At 41.6% G+C, this 22,422-nt stretch overlaps 1 protein-coding gene across 4 annotated transcripts in view; it reads left to right on the forward strand.

Moving 5' to 3' along the window:
* Nucleotides 1-22,388, forward strand: part of LOC112570027 — a 35,363-nt gene extending 12,975 nt beyond the window's left edge. For 2 of the 4 annotated variants that reach the window (XR_003100574.1, XR_003100573.1), the window contains 3 exons: nt 150-2,297; nt 10,680-10,892; nt 13,377-22,388. Coding sequence is in view for 2 of the 4 variants with exons in the window: in XM_025248207.1 (XP_025103992.1) it covers nt 150-2,297; nt 10,680-10,737 (2,206 nt within the window). In the remaining 2 variants the exon portion in view is untranslated. The remainder of the gene's footprint in view (nt 1-149; nt 2,298-10,679; nt 10,893-13,376) is intronic. The other 2 variants (XM_025248207.1, XM_025248209.1) reach the window with 2 other exon arrangements.
* The last annotated feature ends 34 nt before the right edge of the window (nt 22,389-22,422 follow it).

Here is a 22,422-nt window from a genome sequence, read left to right on the forward strand (position 1 = left end):
AAACAGCAGTAGATGCTATTTTTCATGTAGTATTTTTAAGTTCAGTAAATTAAAGGGAGGGGGGTTATAATTTTTCTTACAAATTGAAAAAAAATTGTTTAAATGATTTGCTAATCGAAGTCTGATGATGATGATGATTGTTTCTGCAGACCTCAGCATGTGGGCCCAAGCACACCAGGCCATGGAGCTACAGAAGTCATGGATGAAAACTTGAGCCAGGAGGAGGGTGAAGAACCACTGAAGAAACCCTCCACTGATGCCCTCATCATTCCTGTGGACACAGTGCCCCGTGATGTGGACAACCGGCTACTGGAGGAGCATGGGTTGGAGGTGGTCCTGCCAAAAGACATCATCCTAGAAAAGAACCATGTGGGCAAGTACGAAGCAGAACAAAGAGGCAAAGATTCCATTTTTGACCCCAAGGGTAACTTCCTGTCACCCACCCCCCAGCTGCTGCCCCTGGATAACCGTGTTGCTGAGGATGTCCACCAGAGACCACCAGTGGGTGGTCCTGCAGCTTCTGCAATTTTAGTAATAGATCCCAAATTGTTGGTGGAACAAGGTGCTGGGGAGCAAGGGATGGATGTTAGGGGTTTACTCAGCATTCCAGACCCAAGCAAGCCAGGTGTTTACAAAACTGTTGTCACTGTTGGTCCAGGTGGGCAGATAAAGCCAGTGGATGAGAATGGCAAATCTCGAGCAGGTGTGAAAAAAGAGATGTCAAATGGCAGCGAACCTCATGTACCATCTGCAATCCCAAGACTAATCCCTCAGGCAACAGATCAGCGAGGACACTTGCCTCCTGCACAACGTGCAGTGGATGGGAGGATGAGAAATGTAAACGAAGTGGTCAGAGGAGCAGTTCCGGTGACAGACAGGCACCAGGGGGTCAAGCAAGAGCTTTTAGGAAGGGAAGAGGAAGATGCAGATGATGAGGATGAGGAAGGCAATGGAGGTGCTCAGGATGGTTATTTCCAAGCCAGCCGTGCTGCTGTAACCTTTGCCATGGTGCAGACAGATGTTAAAACACCTGAAGCAGAAGATGAGGATGGTGGCGATGAGAATGCTACTCGTGCTGCCCCCTTCACCATGGCTAGCCAGTGGCAAGGTATCTCTGCTCTTGGCTCAAGTGGCGATGAAGACAGCGAGAATGATGTAGATGAAGAAGGTATTCGGGTTGCACCGGAAACAAAGCAGCGACTCACTAAGTCTCGCTCCCACCAGCTGACCATGAACACTTTGGCAGATGAAGATGATCATAACTTGGACAGCATTGTTCGCAGCTCATTAGTGCTTCATGATGAAAATAATCAACCAGAACTGCTGCAGAGGTCACAGACCTTTGATGATGATGATCTCAGCCTCCTGGCACGGCAGGCCACAGATGAGGTTATCACTGGCATAGCGAGGGGTGAGACCAAAGTTGCCCATCCTGTGGTCAGACAGACTTATAATGTGACGGGTGCCCCTAGGCTTATATATGAATCTCATGTTTCAAAAAGCAAGCCAGAGTGCAAGATAGCTAGTTCTAGTCCCAGGAAGATGCCAGAGAAACTTGCCAAGGACATGGGCAATCGTATTGGGTCCCCACTCAAGCAGACTCCTGGTAGTCCATCAAAACGGTTGTTTAAAGATGACAAGAAAGCAATGTGGGCAGTCTCTAAGCTGGCTGTCCCTGTCAAACCTTCTGTTCAGCAGACTACAAAGAAAGAACGATCTGTTGGTGCAAGTTCCAAAAGCAACATGGAAAGTCCTCCTCGTTCAAAACATGACAGTCTGAAAGGTAGTGAAAATCAGTCAGGGGTAAAACAAGAGACAAAGACTATAGACACTGGTGGTAGAGATGAAGATTTGGGATCAAGTAATTTAGTATCTCATTCTCCATGCAAGCCTGCTATGAAAGACAAAAAAGTTGATAAGACTATGACAGACAGTGCCCGGGAGACACCTGTTGGGAATGGTACAAAGCAAGATACAGCATTAGCTGGAAAGCATGAAGTTTTTAAAACAAAGTCCCCTCCATGTGAGTCAAAAGAAACACAGATGGAAGATGCCCAGCCACTGGAAAGTGCTGGAGTAAGTTCTGATGAGAAACGTGCCACGAAAATTCCTGTTAGAACAGGGGCTGGCAAGCCTAGCCCAGTCCGAAAACGATCAACATCGGCTTCACGCATAGAGCGATCAGCAAAAGACTTGTCTGATATACCCGAATGTGTATCACCCCTTCAGCTAGAGGAGGAATCCCCAGTGCCCAGGCCACCTCCCGGACATCCAAGGACAGCGGTCAGCAGTGCCAGGTGAGATACCACTCAGGTGTGGCCTTTTCTCTTGCTTCCTGCTGCTAAAGCTTGTTTGTCGGGTGTGACTTTGCATAAGAAGATCAGGCATGACACAATGATTAAGGCTATTGAGATAAGTGAACAAATCTTTTTATAATCCTTCAGAAGTTTTGTTTTATCATTAACTACTCTTACTATAGAGGATGAGGGAATGGTTTCATAATAATGTGTGCATGTGATAAAAAAAAAAAAATACTGAAGGCAGTCCTATGTCTTGTCAATTCTTTTTATAAAGAACATCTTTGTGCCTGATCTTCCTAAGCTGTTCACTTTAATCAGCATAAGCTACAGTGCATAGGAGCCAAGCATTCATGCACACTGGCCTTTGAGATCCTGGTGGTGTTGGTTGAAGTGAGTGATGTGCCAAAACATTAGCTGAGACCACCATCGCCACCAACACTACAACCTCATTGTCATTATCAGTCACCATGAGCAGCGGTTGTGGTGGGAAGCCACAGTATACAAAGCAGCCAGTATTGTCATGTTCTTTTGTGTCTGCTATGTACTGACAGCTGTATCCCCCCCTGCTCCTCTCTCCATCTCTCTCTGGCTGCCTCTTTCTGCTTTATACAGGAGTGCCAACATCTGTCCTTGCCCTCCTCTCCTCATTCTCTGTGCTTTATAGGAAAGTTCCATCATTGCAGATTGAGTCCTTGCCACACTGCAGCATCTTTGTTTTTTGCCATCAAAGGTAAAGGTAATCTTAAGTTTGTACGAGAGGTTTTAGAGACTGCACTTATCTTGGAGCCAACTTGTGTAAGGATGGAGTTGCTTTTGTCCTCTCCCTCACTGCCTCATCTTTCCAAACCCTGTAAAAAGTCAGGTACATACTCAGGTACACAGCTGGTTCAAAAAGGGAGAGCATGCTACATCACATGGGCATCAAGGCAGCTAGTGTATATGTGTGTGTGGGTTGATGCACTCATTCTGTAACATCATGGCTATAACTGCTAGGCTGTCTGATCCCCACAAAGGGCAAGTTCTGAACAATACTTATGGATGATCTCTGATGTCATTTAATGTTGCCTAATCCAGCAAGCCTGCATCACTTAACAAATGTGCTTACAAGATTAGTGTAGGGCCCTCTGAGCTGCTTTTGAGTCTTGAATGCTTGTGATCTAGGCAGCCTTTGCTGTGTAACTATCAGACTTCATGCAGTTCAACAGTAGTATATTTGGTTAGGTTAATGTACTCTTCACTTTGACATTTTGTCTGCGTTAAAAACAATTATTTTATGGGTTGAAGGCAACAATACAGAAGTCAATGTGTATTTGTTCAAGCTGTATGTGTTAATGGCGTCTTTTTCAAATAGATGGGTTCCATGCTTGTGTTCCATAGCACAAGGTCACATGTTTGTTCAGATAGGTTCCATGTTTGTCCCATAGTACAAGGTCACACAGTCCAACTCTTGAAGCAGGGACTAAACAGTTGCCCTGTCCATCTAGCATCAAACACCCAGGGCAATAGCAAAGCCTCACATTTTCTTTGGCCACTCCTCATGAGACTTTTGTCTTTAACCTCAAGTCAGTAAAACTATTCATTCAAGAATGCACAAGCAAACACTTTCTAGAACACTTTAAAATCATGATGTACTAGGTGCAGTGCTAGAATGCACAAGGAAATACTAGTGCTTTAAGAGCAGGAGATTTCAGGTCAAAGGCTAGAATGCTGCTAGGCGTATCTTTGCTACTTTACCTGTACTTGAGGCAATATTGTACATTACTAGACATGAAGATAGTCTTATTGCATAGTGTAGGGGGTGGGTGCCATAACCTAGAGGTCAAGCACTCATCATCAAAGTAGGTCATTGGCAGAACACTTGCTTTAACCTATGACTGGACAACCCCTCGCCCCTACCCACCAAGCACCCATAATCTAGATGCAGTAAACCACTTACAATTCCCCTGCCCTGACAGGTAGGCTATTGGACCATTTCATTCATATTGATGATGATGATGATGATGATCATTTATAACGCGCAGGTGTCCATTCATGCGAATGCTCTTTGCGCAGGAAAACAAAATAAATAATTTAAAACAAATCATGTTGTGTGAATCTGTGTGGCCTATGCCCTCGTCCGGGTCTGTTGTTTTGATGTGAGCGAAGACAGTTCCCACACATAGCACCAGACGACATCGCTGAAGCACACAGATCCAGAATCTAATCGAATCTACTGAACATGAAGCAACGTATGTGGTTCATAAATAATAAATTGAAAACGGCACGGTCCACAATCCTGGAACAACGAAAAGTGTCAGTAAAGAAGGCACACAGTCCAGTACAGTCAAAAACTCCAAAAGCAAGATGGCAGAACAAGCAACAGAAGTCATAAGTGGAAGAAGATGTCTATTGTAAGAAATGACGCAGCACAAGCTCTGAAGAAAAATCCACAGCAGAAACAAACGGCGCAATAAACATCACAGATGAGTAGAGAAACCAAAACATCGATGCAGATCCACAGAGGAGACAAAACAACAGAGAGCTGGTCCCCTCCAGCCCGTTAGGCGAAGGGACATCACTCTCTATTAAGCTGTTGTCCAGTTTTTTCAGTGTTTTGCCTCTTCCCAACTTGACTCCTCAAGCCTTTATATTGGCATGGCATTAGTAATGAGACCCCTGTGGGACCCCGGGGTATGCTTGCCTAGCAAGCATTGCAAGAATAGGGTCCCTGCCATCCAGCCAGGCATGTCGTAAGAGGCGACTAAGGTGGACACCTCACCTAGAGGTAAAATAGGTTGTGGTAGGGCTAACAACCCCACCATGTAAAAAAAATCCTGTTACAGAAACTAAAACCAGAGAACTCGTCACAGATGGCGAAGGTAATGAGGCACACCAGGAGACTGGACTAATGACGGACGACAGCCAAACCCGAAAGGGAGCTGGCGCCCCGACAGCGGATTTACTGAAGCCGAGGCAGAAGTTGAGGGTGGGGTGCTGGAACGTCCAGACCTTGTACCAGACTGGCAGGATGCTCCAATTAGTCAAGGAGTTTGACAACTACAACTTGGACATCCTGGGAGTCAGTGAGGTCAGATGGACCGGCACGGGAAAGAGGAGACTAGCGTCAGGACATACCATCTTGTTCTCAGGAAGATCAGACGCTCAGCACTCTGAAGGAGTAGCTCTACTCCTCAACAAGAAAACGGAAAAGGCACTGCTGGAATGGAAGCCTTATGGACCCAGGCTTTTGAGAGCAAGATTCCATTCCAAGTACACCAAGCTGACAGTGCTAGCCTGCTATGCACCAACAAATGACTCTGAGGCAGAAGACAAGGATGCTTTTTACGATCAGCTCAGCAGCCTCAGAAAGCGTTCCAGCCCACGACATGTTGCTCATCATCGGCGATCTCAATGCCAAGGTGGGAAGTGACAACACCTGCAGGGAGCATGTCATGGGCAAACATGGAATCGGAAGCATCAATGACAACGGAGAGAGACTGGCAGACTTTTGTGAAGAAAACAACCTACTGATTGGAGGCACACTCTTCCCACACAAAGACATCCACAAGGCAACATGGACATCACCAGATGGGATCACAAGAACCAGATAGACCATGTCATCATCAACCGAAAATGGAGGAGCTCACTTCAAGATGTTAGAGCCTACAGAGGAGCAGACATTGCCAGTGACCACACTCTTGTGATAGCCACAGTTTCTCTGAAGCTGCGTCGATCACGAGGAAAACAGGCACGTCAGCAGAGAGTGGACTCCGGCAAACTAAAAAATCCAGCCACCGAAAGGGCCTTTGCTATGGAAGTAAAGAACAGGTTCCAGCACTAGGAGACCAACAAGAGATGACCTTAGACGACTTCAATCGAGTCTTACAGGAATCAGGAGAGAAAATACTGGGCTTCCAACGGAAAAAAAGAAGAACAGTGGATCAGAGAAGAGACATGGAAGAAGATAGAAGAGAGAAAGTCAGCCAAACAAAGAATCAACAGCACCAGATCTGAACGCCTGAAGGAACAACACAGACAAAGATATGCAAAACTGAACAAAGAGGTAAAGAGGATGACAAGAACCGACAAAAGATATCACATAGAGAAACTGGCAGATGAAGCAGAAAATGCAGCAAGTAAAAATGACCTGAAGACACTGTACAAGATAAACAAACAGCTAAACAACGGGTTTAAGAACAGTGATGTGCCAGTGAAAGACGTGAACGGTAATGTCGTCGAGGGAGAGGCAGGAAAACTACAGCGCTGGAGGGAGCATTTTGAGTCGGTTCTGAACAGACCAGATCCCCTCAGCTTGCAGACATCCAGCCAGCAGCTATAGACCTTGACATCTGCACAGACCCACCAAGCCTGGAAGAAGTGACAGCAGCAGTCAAGACAATGAAGAGCGGCAAAGCACCAGGGGCAGATGGAATAACAGCAGAGATGTTGAAAGCAGACGTGAATGTGACAGCTCCCAAGCTGACTGAAATCTTCAGGCAAATTTGGGAATCAGGGCAGGTCCCTGTTGCGTGGAAGACAGGGCTCATCTTCAAGTTACCCAAGAAAGGAGATCTTGGAGACTGCAATAATTGGAGGGGCATAACACTTCTTTCCCTCACCAGCAAGGTCTTCAGCAAGATTGTTTTGTCAAGACTGACGGCAACTCTTGAGAAAGACCTCCGACCACAGCAAGCAGGATTTCGCCCTGGGCGATCCTGCTCCGAACACATCTTCATTCTGCGACAGATTCTGGAGCAGAGCAACGAATGGAACACACCGCTGTACATCAATTTCATCGACCTGGAGAAGGCTTTTGACAGCATCCACCGCGAGTCCTTATGGAAGATCCCGAGGCATTAGGGAGTCCCTGCAAACTTGTTCAGGTCGTTGCAATGCTGTACAGCGATTTCAAATCCCAGGTTGTCTGTGACACGGAGCTCACAGACCCCTTCAACGTCAGTACCGGGGTGAAGCAGGGCTGCATTCTGTCGCCGTTCCTCTTCATCCTGGCCATGGACTGGATCATGAAGACTTCCACCGACAGCGAGAGGAGAGGGCTCAGATGGACCATGACTATGACAGCAACAACAGCACTGGAAGACTTGGACTTTGCTGATGACATTGCCCTGCTGTCACACCGCCACCAAGACATGCAGGAAAAACAAAGGCCTTCTCAGAAACAGCTGGAAACCTTGGCTTGAAGGTCAGCACAAAAAAGACTAACAGTATGAGAGTGAACACCAGAGTCCAAGACAGCATCAAACTAAATGGAGAAGAGATTGAGGAAGTTGACAGTTTCACCTATCTTGGGTCCAAAATGTCAAACACTGGGGATGCGGAGGTGGAGATTCGAGCCCGACTGGCGAAAGCCAGTCAGGCCTTTGCCTCACTCAGGAGCACATGGAAGGCAAAAAACATCAGCCAGAAGATCAAGCTGAGAATCTTCAAGTCAAATGTGATCAGCACCCTCCTTTACGGATCAGAATCTTGGAAGATGACCAAAACCATCAGTAACAAGCTTGACGTCTTCCAAAACAGATGCCTCAGGCGCATACTTAACATCTTTTGGCCAAACACCATCACCAACGAAGAACTCCACCGAAGAAGTGAAACCGAGTCCATCACCACGCAGGTTCAACGAAGGCGTTGGCGATGGATTGGACATGTGCTCCGCCAGCAGACAGCAGACCTTTCCAGAGTCGCCCTACGATGGACTCCAGACGGCCGAAGAAAACGAGGCCGCCCAAAGGAAACTTGGAGAAGAACAGTGGAAAGGGAGATGAAAGGAAAAGGCTGGACATGGGGTCACCTAGAGCGTGTTTCAGCCGATCGACATCGGTGGCGGACTCTGGTTGAGGCCTTATGTGCAACCTGATGCACAAAGAGGAATAGATAGATAGATTAGTAATGAGAACCAGAGAAGTTCATGGTCATTGTCATTACTGTGTGGCAGTCCACTGCCTGACAGGAGAATGGCTTGGAGCTGATACTGCAGCAGTAGAACTGGGTTGTCATCATGGGATGAGTCTTAACTTTATTTACAAATAGTGTACATTGTTGTCATAACCATTTCTATTAATTCAGTCAGTGTGTATCAGTTGCTGTTCTTTGTTAAAAATGTAGCATTTCAACTACAAAAGATAACATTTAGTAAAATGTATTTAATAATAAAAGATATGAAAATATCAGAAATTTTTTACCTGAATGTAGCTTGAAATTTTTAACTTATAATCTGATGGGAAAAAAGTTGTATAGAGTGAAATTTTCAAAGTTATTTTTACAGCATAACACTCGATGTTTGATATTTGGATCATTCATTCCAGCAACAACGTTGACATCACTTGAAGTATGTTGACTTTTATCAATGATCAGGAAGAAAACCAGCTGTATAAAGTATGATCCACTATAATCATATAGCATGAGATCCTGATCAGTCTGCTGTCTTGAGTGTCAGCAGTCATACAAAGTATACTGTGGGGAAATGCCTACTTTCTTATACCAAGTGTCCAGTTTATGATCAAAGGAAAATAAATGAGTAAATATTTAAAGTTACTTTCCTTTATGCATATATTTTGTAAGTAAAAAGCTTTTGATATTCATTCCATATAGTGCATAGATTTGAGTTAACTGTTCAAGCATTGTGGTCAAGAAATAGTGATGGTGCTTCTAAGTCAGATAGTGGGATTCAGCGGACAAAGCTCACTTCCAAAACTGGCATCCTCTACAACTGCCAGTGTTACAGAACAAAAAGTGTTATCAGCCATACAAGCATTATTATGCATAGAGTCATTTTGAAGAGTGAAACTCTGGGCAGAACTGTGGATCCATGACACGGAAAAGCACATGCAACACCAAACAGACACATTCCACAATTTTGCAGACTTTATTTTGATCATGTCTTATGTGAAGTTTAGTATAAAGGAAGGTCTAGTCATCAAGGTGGTTATATAATGATGCCCGCATAATGAGCAGTCCTCAGGATGGGAAGAGGTCGAAAGAGTTGCACACAGTCTGAAGGGAGGAAAGTCGCCAGGGATGGATAATGTGCCAGCTGAGCTGCTGAAGCAGAGTGGAGAAGAAACTACAAAGGCCCAATGGAATGGCCCAAAGAATGGACCCAGTCACTAGTCATACACCCTCCCCAAACAAGGAAACAGCGAACAGTGCCAGAACTACAGAACCTTAAGCCTTATCCTTGTGATCCTCCCAACCACAGGTTGTATGGAACCTTATAAAGGGCAGATCAACAACATATAATGCCAGACCTGCTGAGCCAACAGAAGCGATGATTAAACTCAACAGTTAACACACAAAGTGTGTACAAGTATTAACATAATCTTTTTGTAATCAACAGTAACACAAGTATTAACATAACACATAGTATATACAAGTATCAACATAATCTTGATGAATATAGAAAAGCAGTAACTTTTCCATAATGAGACTGAGCGCTGCTTAGTGTCTGGTCATCTCCATCCCCATGTGTGGCTGGAAAAGCTGAGCCCTGACCTTACAAAATGTATTTGGTCCCTCATTTTTTTTCTAATTTTCTCACCAATACTGCCACACCAACATGACCACATTCTTGTCAGTGCATGGGTTGTGCAAGTTTTTCTGCTTCCCTTCCATGAATTAAACTGCCCATAAATTTCACGGAGTTGTTGGCTGTGGGCATATTTAACATGCATAGACAGGGAAGGGGGTCATCTTGATGATAGGAATGAGACTGCTCATCCAAAAGCATAAAGTTTTATGTCATTTACACCTTTAAAACAGCTTGCCTGGTGTCCACTTTTTGTTAATGATGAGTGTCCTGCCTAGGGATCAGTTGCTATATTGCACACTATAACAGTCCATCTTGTTTCTTATGTTTATTCCTATACTCAAAAGTTATCTTAAATATTTCTTAAATATTTCTCAAAAGTTATCTTAAATATTGCCTTCCAGGCAAATTGCGAAGTTAGAACCTTCCTAAACATCGGAAAGCTTTATCATCAGTTGTCGAGCAGTACAGGATCATGTAGACACAGTTGTCGAGCAGTACAGGATCATATAGACACTTACGGTGGTCGAGCAGTACAGGATCATGTAGACACTGATCATGATCAGAATCACAACCTTTGTCCAAACAGACTCATCTTGTTTAAACATCTGCAGATAATTTTTTCTCTGCTCTCCACTTGCTCTTTAGATTTTTTATGCACTGTTTTTTATCTAGCTGCAAGCACAACTTGTATTGATTTGAGACCTAGTTTATGTATTTTAATCATTTTGGTTGTTTGCTGTTCTTGTTCTGTTTGGTTTGTTAGGGTGTTTTCAGGCATGTTGGTTAAATGATGGTAAATGCTGTCATCGTGTAGCCTCCCACCGTCTTAGCACTGCCCATTTGTTTATTTCCAGGCTCCGGCGTTACAAACAGGCCAGCAGCACAAGTCCCCGAGAACCAACAACACCCTAAAGCATGTACTCCATCTTGGCCCTCCACTTGTTTATCGCCTTCACACTCCCCATCCTCACCCCATTGCACTCTTGCTTCATGCTCGCCAAGCCCTATACTTTGCCACTCATTCTTTTGCCTGCTGCTTCCTGGATAATTTGCCCCTGCATTCCCTGGTACAGTAATGTTTTGTTGACTTTTTCCTTTGTTTTATATGTTTTGTGTCTTTGTTTACAGATTCTTGCTCCTTGTGCCTACATTATTTGACTGTTGGACTTGCAGTTTAAGGCTCATTACGTTCATAAATGTTCTTTTGTATTTACCTTTTTTCTCTTTACAGCTTACTTTGAAAAAAATTAAAACTGAGTTTTGAGAATTCTTTACTGGTTTAGATTATCCAATGTAAAGCATTGTGAGGAAATGTATTTGTTTCATTTTGCATTGTTATAAGATTGAGCAGAAATTTCCTATTGTTTCAAGTACTTCTGAAACAGAAATGGCACAAATACAGTAACAAATAATGTAATTCAAGGAGAGCACAGTAGCAAGAGTTAATTTTCATCCCACTTTGGGAGCATCATGAAGTTTTTACAGGTCACTGATAGTGTACGGACAGTGTGATCAACATCTTGTGCAACTGGTGATGTTGAAAACATAATGAAAAGAAATAGGGTGTACTGCAGTCCCAATCTGACTTCTGGGGAAATAGACTTTTTTGTAGAGACTGGTGGAATTGTCAGCTTGCAAAACAGACGGTTAAAAGTCTGTAGAAATTGAAGTTTACAGCTATAGACAGACCTATAGACTTTGACAGTAACAAAGACCTTGCAGAAAACGGAAAAAAAGTCACAAAATCTGTATAGACAGAAAACTGTAGCCATGCAGGTATGAGAGCTACAACCTTACATACTTCGCCACCATACCGCTATATCCACACATCCTCGGTCCACCCATTGTGCCTGCAACAGATACATGGTGTGTGTGTGTTAATGTTTGCATGTGTGTTTCGAAACACCAGCCAGATGAGCACTTTTCCACTCAAGCAGCCCTTCTCCATTTCCAGAATACTTCATACAGCATTTCCTGCAAGATTTTAAGGCTTTCTTAACAGGGCACACTTCCAAAGTCCCACATTTCATTAATGGTGACAGAGCGCTGTCATCTGCTAGCATTTTGACTAAACCTACTCTGTTTCAAACAAAAAATCCCAGCAGAAATAGAACTTCAGTGTCTTTCAAGAAAGTGATGGCATGATAAAAAGAGAGTGATTCACTAGACAAAAGATCTGTATTCAGAGAACGTTGTAAAAAGTTGAGCCTCTGTTCCACAGAAACACACAATCTGCATTCATTACATCTTCAACATTTTATACCTGTTGCCTCTCCTTGACTAAATAGAGGAGAGATTTTTTCCAACGCTGTTTCTGGCAGATCATGATTTGTAACTGGGGTCCTGTGTGTGCTTCAGGTGCAGATATTGTTTCCAATGGTCTATAAAGTTGTTAGTCTCAACAGTGATGAACAAAACAGTGTTGTCTCCATTGCCTTGACAATGTTAAGCCCATCAAATAGAAAAGGTCTGACCAAGAACTGGTATATGAAGTTGCTCATTTGGCAATATTTGCCCAGCTCTTATGATCATGCATAACGTGTCTGTAATGTACTTTTTGTGTGTGAGTATGTGTTGTCGAAGTGAGCGTGTCTGTTATATGTGAGTGTAGGTGCCTGGTTGTTGATGATTTAGTCCGTGGATGATTTATGTAAAGCGCTCTTAGCAAATCTTAGGAAAGGCACTGTAGAAATCCTCATTATTACTATTATGAGCCCCTTAAAAGAAATCTTGGTATTTCAAATACTTCACAGTAATTTTACACTTTCTTTAATGATGAGTATCTCACCTAGGGATCGGTTGCTGTATTGCACACCATAACAGTCCATCTTGTATCTTATGTTCCTATATTCAAAGTAATCTTAAATCTTAAACTACCTGAAGGAATTCCAGGTGACTTTGAAATATCCCAAAGAAGAAGTTTTGGTCCTTTACTTATTCTGCAACATTTATAAGAACAAAGTTATAGCCTTGAATGGACTGGCAGTATTTTTTAGGACTGCACATACAGTTTATGTATAATTAGCAGTCTTAATCCAGTGTACATGTAGCAGAATGGTGTAACATTTCTGCTGGAGATTGACTAGTCTGTGCATGTGTGTTTTCACGTGCTCATGCATGAGCGCAAGCATGCGTTGAAAGCTTGTTCTTCATCAACACTTCATAACCTTGGTAGTTAACAGACAGAAGGTAAAGATGGCTTCATTGAAGATATTGGTTTTTAGAGATAGCACCAAACAAAAAATGTTTGATGATAAACATAACTTGTCTGTCTTATTTGTCCTGTGGAATTATTGTTAAAGTGTACATGGCATTTCATGTCAGGCATCATATGAAGCTTCATAAAGGCAACTTTGATTTGATTATATCTGAACACTATCAGGCAAGCAGCCATAGTCTGTGTTGAAGCTTGTGTCCCTTGTAAGTTGATGTGTTTCGTATCACTTGAATAATTTGTACTTTTTCCAAGAAAGATGCAATAGGTCATGATAAGTTGTCTTTTGATACCATCATTTTACTGGCATTTATAAGTTGGCCTTCTTTTGTTGCAGACCCCAGTCCATGAAAAGACAGGATGATGGATAAGAGTGGTGTATGTGAAGCTAGTTGTGCCATATGAAGAATGAAGCAAGATGTAGATGTAAATCAAAGTTATGCTCAATCAAAGGCATTGTGTAGGCAAGACCTTGTGAGCTGTGTTCACAACTCCTGCATGTTTGCAACCCTTTATGATGACATTTGCTTTCAGTCCTCTCTTGCATTTAAAATATCAAGCTGTGTTTGTGTGATTATCTAAAGATGCTACCCAGTCATGATGCAAATGTTCATGATTATGTTGGGGTCTGTATGTTATGTAGAGAGGAAAAATGGGAAAAGGGTGTATGAATTGTGTAATGAACAGTAATGACAGTAGACTGTATGCAGAGAAATAACTGGTGCATTTAACCTGGAGGAAGCTGGTCTGATTGAGATGTGTTGTGAATGAATGAAAAGCTGGCCTGAGTGAGATGTGTTGTGAATGAAGGAAGCTGGCCTAACTGAGATGTGTTGTGAATGAATGAAAAGCTGGCCTAACTGAGATGTGTTGTGAATGAATGAAAAGCTGGCCTAACTGAGATGTGTTGTGAATGAATGAAAAGCTGGCCTAACTGAGATGTGTTGTGAATGAATGAAAAGCTGGCCTGAGTGAGATGTGTTGTGAATGAAGGAAGCTGGCCTAACTGAGATGTATTCTACACAGATGAGAATGTTCAAGGTGCTTTATTGAGAACAGCACTGAGAGTACTGTCTATTTCTTTTTGGCAAGAACTTGGAAAACAGTACATGTTCTGGTCTTCAAGAATGTTCGTCATCAACAGCTGACAGAATTTCACACTAGCATTTATAATAGCATCAGAGGTTCTTCTTCTGTACTGCACTTGACGTAAGCTGCTTGAAACTCCTAGCTGACGTTGTGATGTGATAGACAGTTCACGGTCTTTCTATGTTTAGTCATTGCTGAAGATCTTGCCCATTTTTTTTATCATAATTTAAACTATTTCTCCACAAATCTCAAGTCTACTTTGCACAGATTGCTCATTCTTGATGATTGTGCAGAATGAATACATTATCCAGTCAGTCGTTTTGCTACTGCAGAATTTTGACAAATGTTTTGCTAGTTTTTGGGGGTTTTAATGTTGGAGAGTGTGCAGGATAGTTTTTTAATTTTTGGTCATCATGACATTTTTACCTTTTGTCATTTTAACATTTAGTTAGTTCCTTATTCAGAAGTTGATTGGTAAAAAAAAAAAACCAACATAAAAATATATGTTGAACAATTCAAACCTAATCAAAATAAATTTTGTAGGTATCTTGCAGGGTACAATGATAAATCATGAGGAAAATGGCTGCTGGGTCTGGACTTTGTTGAAGATCAGTTTTATTTTATTGTGATTGTGATATGTGGCAATTTAAAAAGTGAATTAGAAAAACTTTAACCTTTTTGTATCATTTGTGAATTTGTATTTGGCAAAATTTAAAGAGTGAGTCTGTCGAACAGACAAAGTATAAATGTTTATTTTTAAGCAAGCATCCTCCTCGCTGAAAGACAAACAAAATTACTTGCAGGAGGTTGTGACTCTTGCGTTTAAATTCTTAGATCTTTGTCAATAGCCAATCAGAATCTGTGCTACTGAATGATTTGCTCAAGTTTCATGTTAACTGCATGAACCTACATGCTCAGATACATCAAGCAGATGTTCCACGAGTTCTGGATGCCTATGTTACAATGTTTGACAGCATCTTGAGGCAGAATGCACATTATAAAGCTGCAACAAAAGTTTTGCAAAATGTAGCCGTGCTTGTTATGTCTCTTCCTTTGCTACATGGGCAGTCTGGTGGTGTAGCAAGATAGTGGTTGGCTGTCCTGGGTTCAGAACTCATCTCAGGTGCGCTGTGTTTCTCTGCATGAGGCATCTGTTTACAGGACTGGCTGCCTGTGATGTAGCCTTAGTTGCTGGCTTGGTGTAAAACACTAATTCCATCCTTGGTTACATATAATCTTCAGTTTTTCTTTGCGAGTATTGCAGAGTTTTATGAAAGAGATATCTCTTCAGTTCCTCATCAGATGAGAAATTTGTTATAGTATGTGGTTAGCAGATGTTTTAAACCCAGACATCAGTCTCATAAATAAATCAGAATATAACAAAATGCACAAGAGATATGATTCATTTTCCAAGCTGCACCATAAAGCAAATATAGATGACACAATACACCTAAAAGCATTCCATGCAGATTCACAAATACCTCCAGCTCTAGTTTATGTGACACTACAGCAGAATTAAGAATTAACATTTGATGTAAACAATGCATTTACCTAAGATGTAAGATTGCTGCATAAACCATGATACTTGGTGTGGTGGAAATTAAGGGTACATGAAGAATTCAAAAGTATTCTTTGTTGTTGCCGTTCTATAAATTTTACTTCATATAGCAGTACAAAATTTAGTCATTCAAGCCAGATGCTTTTGTTTGTATGTTGACAAGATAGTCAGCAGGTGCACAAAGCTTAGTCCCCTTGTCACTTGACACCATCTTGTTGCTGACACCAATCTTTCTTCTGCTTGATGACAAAACCTTTTAACCAGTGGTTTGTGGTTACACAGTAGAGTAGGCTGCAATTTGACTTGGCTTGGCCAGGTTTGTTGTGATGATCATGACAACTCATGTTGTGGCCCATGTGCAGAACTGTAGCAATGTTATAGCTTGCTTTAACAAGCCAAATGTTCTCAGCCCAGTAAACCTTTGCCAGTCTTTGGAAACTTAAGGGTGAGCATATGGCAGAGTCTGCTTATTTACTGTCTTGGCTCAGTGTGTCTGAGTGCCCACAAGACATTACATGACATGTCTCTTTTTACCAAGTCATGATGAGTGTATATTCTCTACACCTGTGTTAAATAGTAGTGACAGTGACACAATCCTGTGACAGTTGTTGGCATGCTGTATGTTCCACACCCCTGCTGTCACAACCTCCTGACAGTGGCTAATGTACTGCCAGCACTATCTCCAGGATTCTTTAGAATTTTTGGAGTTGTCTACAATGATTCATCTTTTGGCTTGGAAAGTATGATTTCCCTAGCTGGTGAAGGTAGTTTTGTAAAATATAGTACTACGCAGTTATCCTAATATAGTCCTACATAGTTATCCTGCTATGTATCATTTACCAAGAGCTCAAGATGGGGTTTGGGTGGTTGGGGTGGAGGGAGTGTACAAACATTGGCATTATGTGATCCCACATTCACCATTACAAGGACCTCAGATCCCAGCACTGGGATATCCTCAGTGACAAAGACAACCCACACAGATCTCAGTATTTCCAAGGGGAGAGTCAAAGAGGGGAAGGAAGTCATCACCAGCCATTCTGTTCTTAATCAACCTCCAGAAAGTTTTGAGACCCTCACTATTATAATCCGACTGACCCTTCCAAGTTTACAGACCCACGTCTATACAGATGGAGCAGAAGACAAAAGCAACCCACAAAGGTGGTGACAAGCATCTTGTCATTTACAAATGGAGAATCCACATTTATTTGGAGTTCATAAGGCGTGTCTAGGTCCAACTTCAAAGCAGACATTCTTACAACTTCAAAAGCAGCAGATTTCTCTTCCACCTGTTGGAGAACCCTAGGCATCTCCATGCTGATAGTCAACAAGGCAGCACTTGAGGAATCCTGACCCACTCATCCTGAAACTTGAAGCCTCTCTCTGCAATCTATCAACAGTACAGCACCAGCCACTAGCCATCACTTTCAGCACATATTGGCCTTTCAGGCAATAAGTTTTGCATATTGCCTGGTCGAAGAAGGCAGGCAGTGCCCTCAGCCAGCAGACATTACAACCTGAAGAAAGACCAATGCACACCAGAACAGATAAAGAGGAAACTTGACAATTCTGAATGGTGGATACCAGGCTCAGCCAGACCCCATCCACCAACAACAAAAGCCAACAGATTTCATTTACAGATTTCAACAGGGCACTGTGGTCTGAGTGCTTACAAACAAAAATAGGCATTGTATGTTCAGGCCAGTTTGAGTGTGGCCACTCACAGCAGACTGAGCTGCCTAATCCACAAGGAAAAATGCCAGAAACTGTGGACATTCGCATCCAGCTCTGCTGATCCCTGCCACGCTCCCAGCTTTACATCATCCCTTGGCAAGATATATCTGTTTCCACAGATATCAAAAAAAAAAAAAAAAATGTACTCCCACAAAAACATTTATGTAGATCATTTTCTCCAACAATAAAAGACCTAGCTACTACAAACACTTTAGTCCAGTAACATTCGAAGTGGAATGCTTTCCAGTTAGCATAACGTAAAAGTTTGCTTTTGATAATCAAACTTCTACCATCAGCTACTTTTAAAGATACCAAGGTCAAAGGATTGTTATGACCTTTGGTTTGGCTGTTATGGTTGATTGATTGCTTTGTTGCATGTGTCTATATGGTGAAAGGGTTTGTAGACAATCTAATGTCAGAATGACGTGGGCTTCGGCAGTAAAGGCACTGAGCTGACCAAGACTAGTGGTGGGCTCCCACAAATCTGATGGAGTACCATTCAGTGGAGAGGGGACTCGGTCCTGCTGTGTTTGCTCACAGGTTTTCAACAGTTGGGGGTTTTTTCATCTTGCGTGTACAAGACAGACTAGCTGTTCATGTCCAGACTTCCTTGCTTTCAGATGCTCTGAAATGTTGCCATGTTCTTAGAATATCTGCTTTGAATGTAAAATTTGTACGTTTTCTCATAATTTACAAGTTTCTGTATGGTAGGAGGTGTGAGTGGATGCATCTTTTACATTGCCTTTTCAAGAGAGGGGGGGGGAAAAAACTTATTCCCAGTATGCATATAGCCTCCTAGCTTTCAGTACTTTTTGGATACTTTAAAAATTGTTTATAAACTCAGTGTTTTTCTGCTAATGCTATGCTAATTAGAATTCAGCCTTCCATTGTAAGACGCTCAGTTACTTCACTGTATTGTTGGGTCTATTGCAGGGTGAGCTTCTTGTCATGAGTAGTGGTTACAAGAGCTAGAAGGGACAGACAGCAGTTTTAAAAGCTGGGATGGTTGACTTAAGAAGTTAAAATTTGGGAGGAAAACACTAGAAAACTGGGACTGACAGGAATGTGTGTGATAGCTTGGTAGGAAGGCGGTGGTGGTGGGGCGGGGATTATGAATCTGCAGACCAAGGGATGAGAGAATGATGGAATACTAGGATGCAGTGTAAAACTCCTTTCACGAATTGAAAATCAAATTCTTTTTTAGCACAAACTCACTTAAGAATCGTTTTTGAGAAGATTGTTAAGAGAAGAGATTGAATGTGCAGTGGTCACTAAGCTGGTTTCATGACGTCACTTCACATGTGCTACCTTCACCCATGCCTTTGTGTGATATTATTCAGACAGTTGATGTGGCATGTGTTCATATTTTATATCAAAATTAGACAATAAAAGGCTGATTAGGAAGTTGATTTAAAAGTTGTGTTGCTGTTGACTGTGCTGGTGAATGAAGAAAGTTCAGAATATTGAGATGGAAGTAATATGTATCTTGTAGCAAGCTGGTTATTCTAGGAACAACTCCATTGTTAATGTGCCCAAGGGTGCATGCCAGTTTTTCTTAATGTGTTTGGTTTTTTTTATTCATGTTTGATGTAATTCAAGGCAATTTATCACCCACAGAAACTGGTCTCATTTGTTTTTTTCTTGTCTTGATACAGTGTGCAATCCAGTCAAATGCTTTAAACAAAATATGTTGAGAATGTGTCAATAACTACTTTTTGAACTCTTAAGTTTATGGCAGTCTAAGTCATTTGTAAAATTTGTTGTATTAATTTTTTGTGCAACATTTGTTTGGCAAGGTTTGTGGACGAAATTTAGTTATTCTCTTTTTAAGTCAAATGACTTGTAGCTTGTGATAAAGGACCTCTTGATTTCTGTAATAACATTTTATCGTTTTAACAGCCGTCAATGGCATTGTTAATAAATCGTGTTATTTTGTTGATGGTTGTCTAGGTTGTGACCACATGCTAACTATGGTTATGATGGTTGAGACATTGGCATTCTGCTAGAAATGTTTGCAGAACTCACATCATCCTCACACTGCCCGGACACCTTTGGGGGAGGGAGTTGTTTGTTTGCTTTTTACCTGAGCCACATCCAGCTTGTTTCTCTCGATCTTTGTCTTCATTAATGGGCTCATGTGCTCAGGAAACATGTAAAATGTCAGATGCTAGTGAGCAGCATTCAGTGACATTGACAACACTACATCTACTTGAATGATTTTCATCAGACATCTGCATCATGACAGCAATGATGTGCACGTATGAGCACTAGGGGCCTGTGGTACCTGTATATTGTAAAGCTGCCCGTATTCTAGCTTGTAGCAGGGACACATCAGGGACTTGAATGCACCATTGAAATTCCATGCTGCTCATGAAATTCTTTTATTTTCATCACAACCTAGAAGACCATGATCAAATTCTTGAAATCAGGAAACTCAATCTTCAATCACTACTAGCAGGAGAGATTTTTATTTTAAGAGAGGAGAGTTTGAAGATCATGAGAAGAAATGGGTGGTTTTTTGGTATTGCTGAAAACGGATGTTAAGGCTTAGTTCAACTTGTATTTTTGTATGATTCTTCAGGACAGGTGTTAAGCCAAATTATTCCCAGGAGAAAGCAATTTGACTGAGACTTAACACTGCAACCCCTGGTAGTTCACATGACAGGAACTGTACCTGTATCATGCAGTTAGGTCAGTTGGAATGTGTTCATTGCAGCCTGTTGGCACTCACAGATGCTCTAAATGTGATCCTATGCACTGTTTCTAGCAGCTGTCTAAAGGGAGTTTCTTGGAGGCATAGACTTTCCTTAGAGGATATCTTTCATCTAAATTAACCTCAACCCCCTTCCTAGAATCAAGCTCACTTAGCCCCTTTTTGTAAGAAAATAGCAGTCATGCTGACATTGTTTCACTTATAACCAGTATCAGGCCTGCATACTATGAGAGTGCAGACTGAATGAAGAACTTTACACAAAGCATATACAATTTTTCAGGGATCTGGAGATTTCTCATTGTAGAAACTCACAAAACCAGATTTATCACATGATCACATTTATCAGCTGGAATTGGTCATATTTATGTTGCTGCAGGTGTATTTTAGCCAACATGCATGCTTGTCAAAATGCTCATATTCTTTTACCATGTTTGAATGTGTGGAATCAGGAGGCATTTTGCATAAACATTGAACTTGATCTGCATGCAGATCTGTTTACCTGCTTGTGGATGGAGGTTCCTAGTGAATGTGTACAGTGAACATGAGCTACAGTTTGACAAATAAAGTCCTTTAGCTATATTGCTAGGTGCAAGTGAATGTTGCATTGCATTAAAGGTCTTTTTGTTAAAGGGTTTTTATTTGTTTAGTGTTTTCAGTGGGCTATAAGAGGTTCTCCTAAGAATGCTGATGTCAAGAGGCCTTGGATATGTGTTGCAGATCACTGGGTTTGTATTTAACTACGCTTTCTGGGGCTAAAGTGGTCTTAAAGATAGCTTTTGATGAGCTTACAATGTACTATTCAGCACTTCTTACTGGCATGTTGGAAGTAGTTTTTAAAATAGTAATCATTATGTATGGTGCTTGTGCAGCAGAAGGCAGGAGGCCTGCAAACCAAATTCTATGGCAAAAATGTTGAGCTACCACAGCATTGATACCTGCACACTGTCATGGTGATGTCAAATGTGAAACCTGCACATACCTTTGTTACAGATCAGACACCTGCACAGACCCTTGTGAAAATGTTGCATCTTAAGTCTGGACAGACTTTCATGACAAAACTTAAGCCTGGACTGTCATGATAATATTGAACTCCTCGACAGACTTTTGTGGTCAGTAGGAATGTTGAAGACATTTGTGGTTAACCTTCATTCTGAAATGTCTTTAAACAATTCTCGTTGCATCTACATGGGAGGGAGTAAAGAAACAGGCTTTGGAGAGAAACTTTAAAGAATCCATTACATGCTTTCGGGTGTTCTTTGCAAAAACCCATCCTATACTTATTTCTTTTTAATGTTGCATCTGGTTTTCCCCCAGCCTTTTCTGCCAGTAGCAGTGGCATTATCTTGCAATTGAGTCAACCTTATTTTAGTCGAATCACGTCTTTGAGAAGCTGTTTCCTTGTCTTTGCTATAGACCAATCTCACAGTTAACCAGTGCTTTTCTTACATTTGAGAACATTGTTTTTCACACAGAGCAAGTGTTACATGCTACACAGACTTGATAGTCTTCTTTAGTACTAGTTTCATTGCTGAGACTTGAAAAAGTGATTAGAGCTTGTGGAAACTAAAAGATTGAGGGTTGAGTTTTAAAATATTAAAATAATTAGAAAAAAGATACACCTTTCAATACAATATACTCAATATTTCTCAAAAGTAGTGACATCCCAGACTTTCAAACTTGTAGTGATACAGCTTTCCAAGTTTTATTTAGTGATATATCTATGTTTATTACTTGTCTTGACAATTTCTCCATTTTACCTTCTCCTTTGGTAAATTAAGTGAAATTTACCAGGCAGAAGATGCACAACATGTGAATAAAGCACTTTTTTTGCGACTAAGATGTCTCAACCTTTTAGAGTACCAAGTACTGAGTTTTCAGTGCCAAAACAGCTCACTTGTTAAAAGCTGTGATGGTTTTTTTATTAGCTGCTAAATGTTAGTGGCTGGCCACTCATAGTTTTGTTGGGCACCAGTGTCTGGCACACACTGCCGTGCATGCCTTAGATCTCGTCTAGCGCTGCTTTTGTTGCTGCTGCATCATCTCCCCCATTTTCAGGAGAAGTTTATCAATGGCTCATCTAGCACAGCTTTTTGTTGTGTACTTGTTTACTGGTATATATGGATGATGTCAATGTGCCCAGGTGTGCTGATTTCACTTTGCCCACAAAAGTTGGGCTGCGAGTATGACTGTTATTGTTATGGATCGTATTTGTGTGCTGTTCTCAAAAATGTTTTCAATACACAACACTGTGAACAGTCTTCTGTGTGTTGTACACATGGTGATGCTTACTGT

The sequence above is a fragment of the Pomacea canaliculata genome, linkage group LG8 (assembly GCF_003073045.1).
Source record: "Pomacea canaliculata isolate SZHN2017 linkage group LG8, ASM307304v1, whole genome shotgun sequence".
NCBI classification, from domain to species: domain Eukaryota; kingdom Metazoa; phylum Mollusca; class Gastropoda; order Architaenioglossa; family Ampullariidae; genus Pomacea; species Pomacea canaliculata.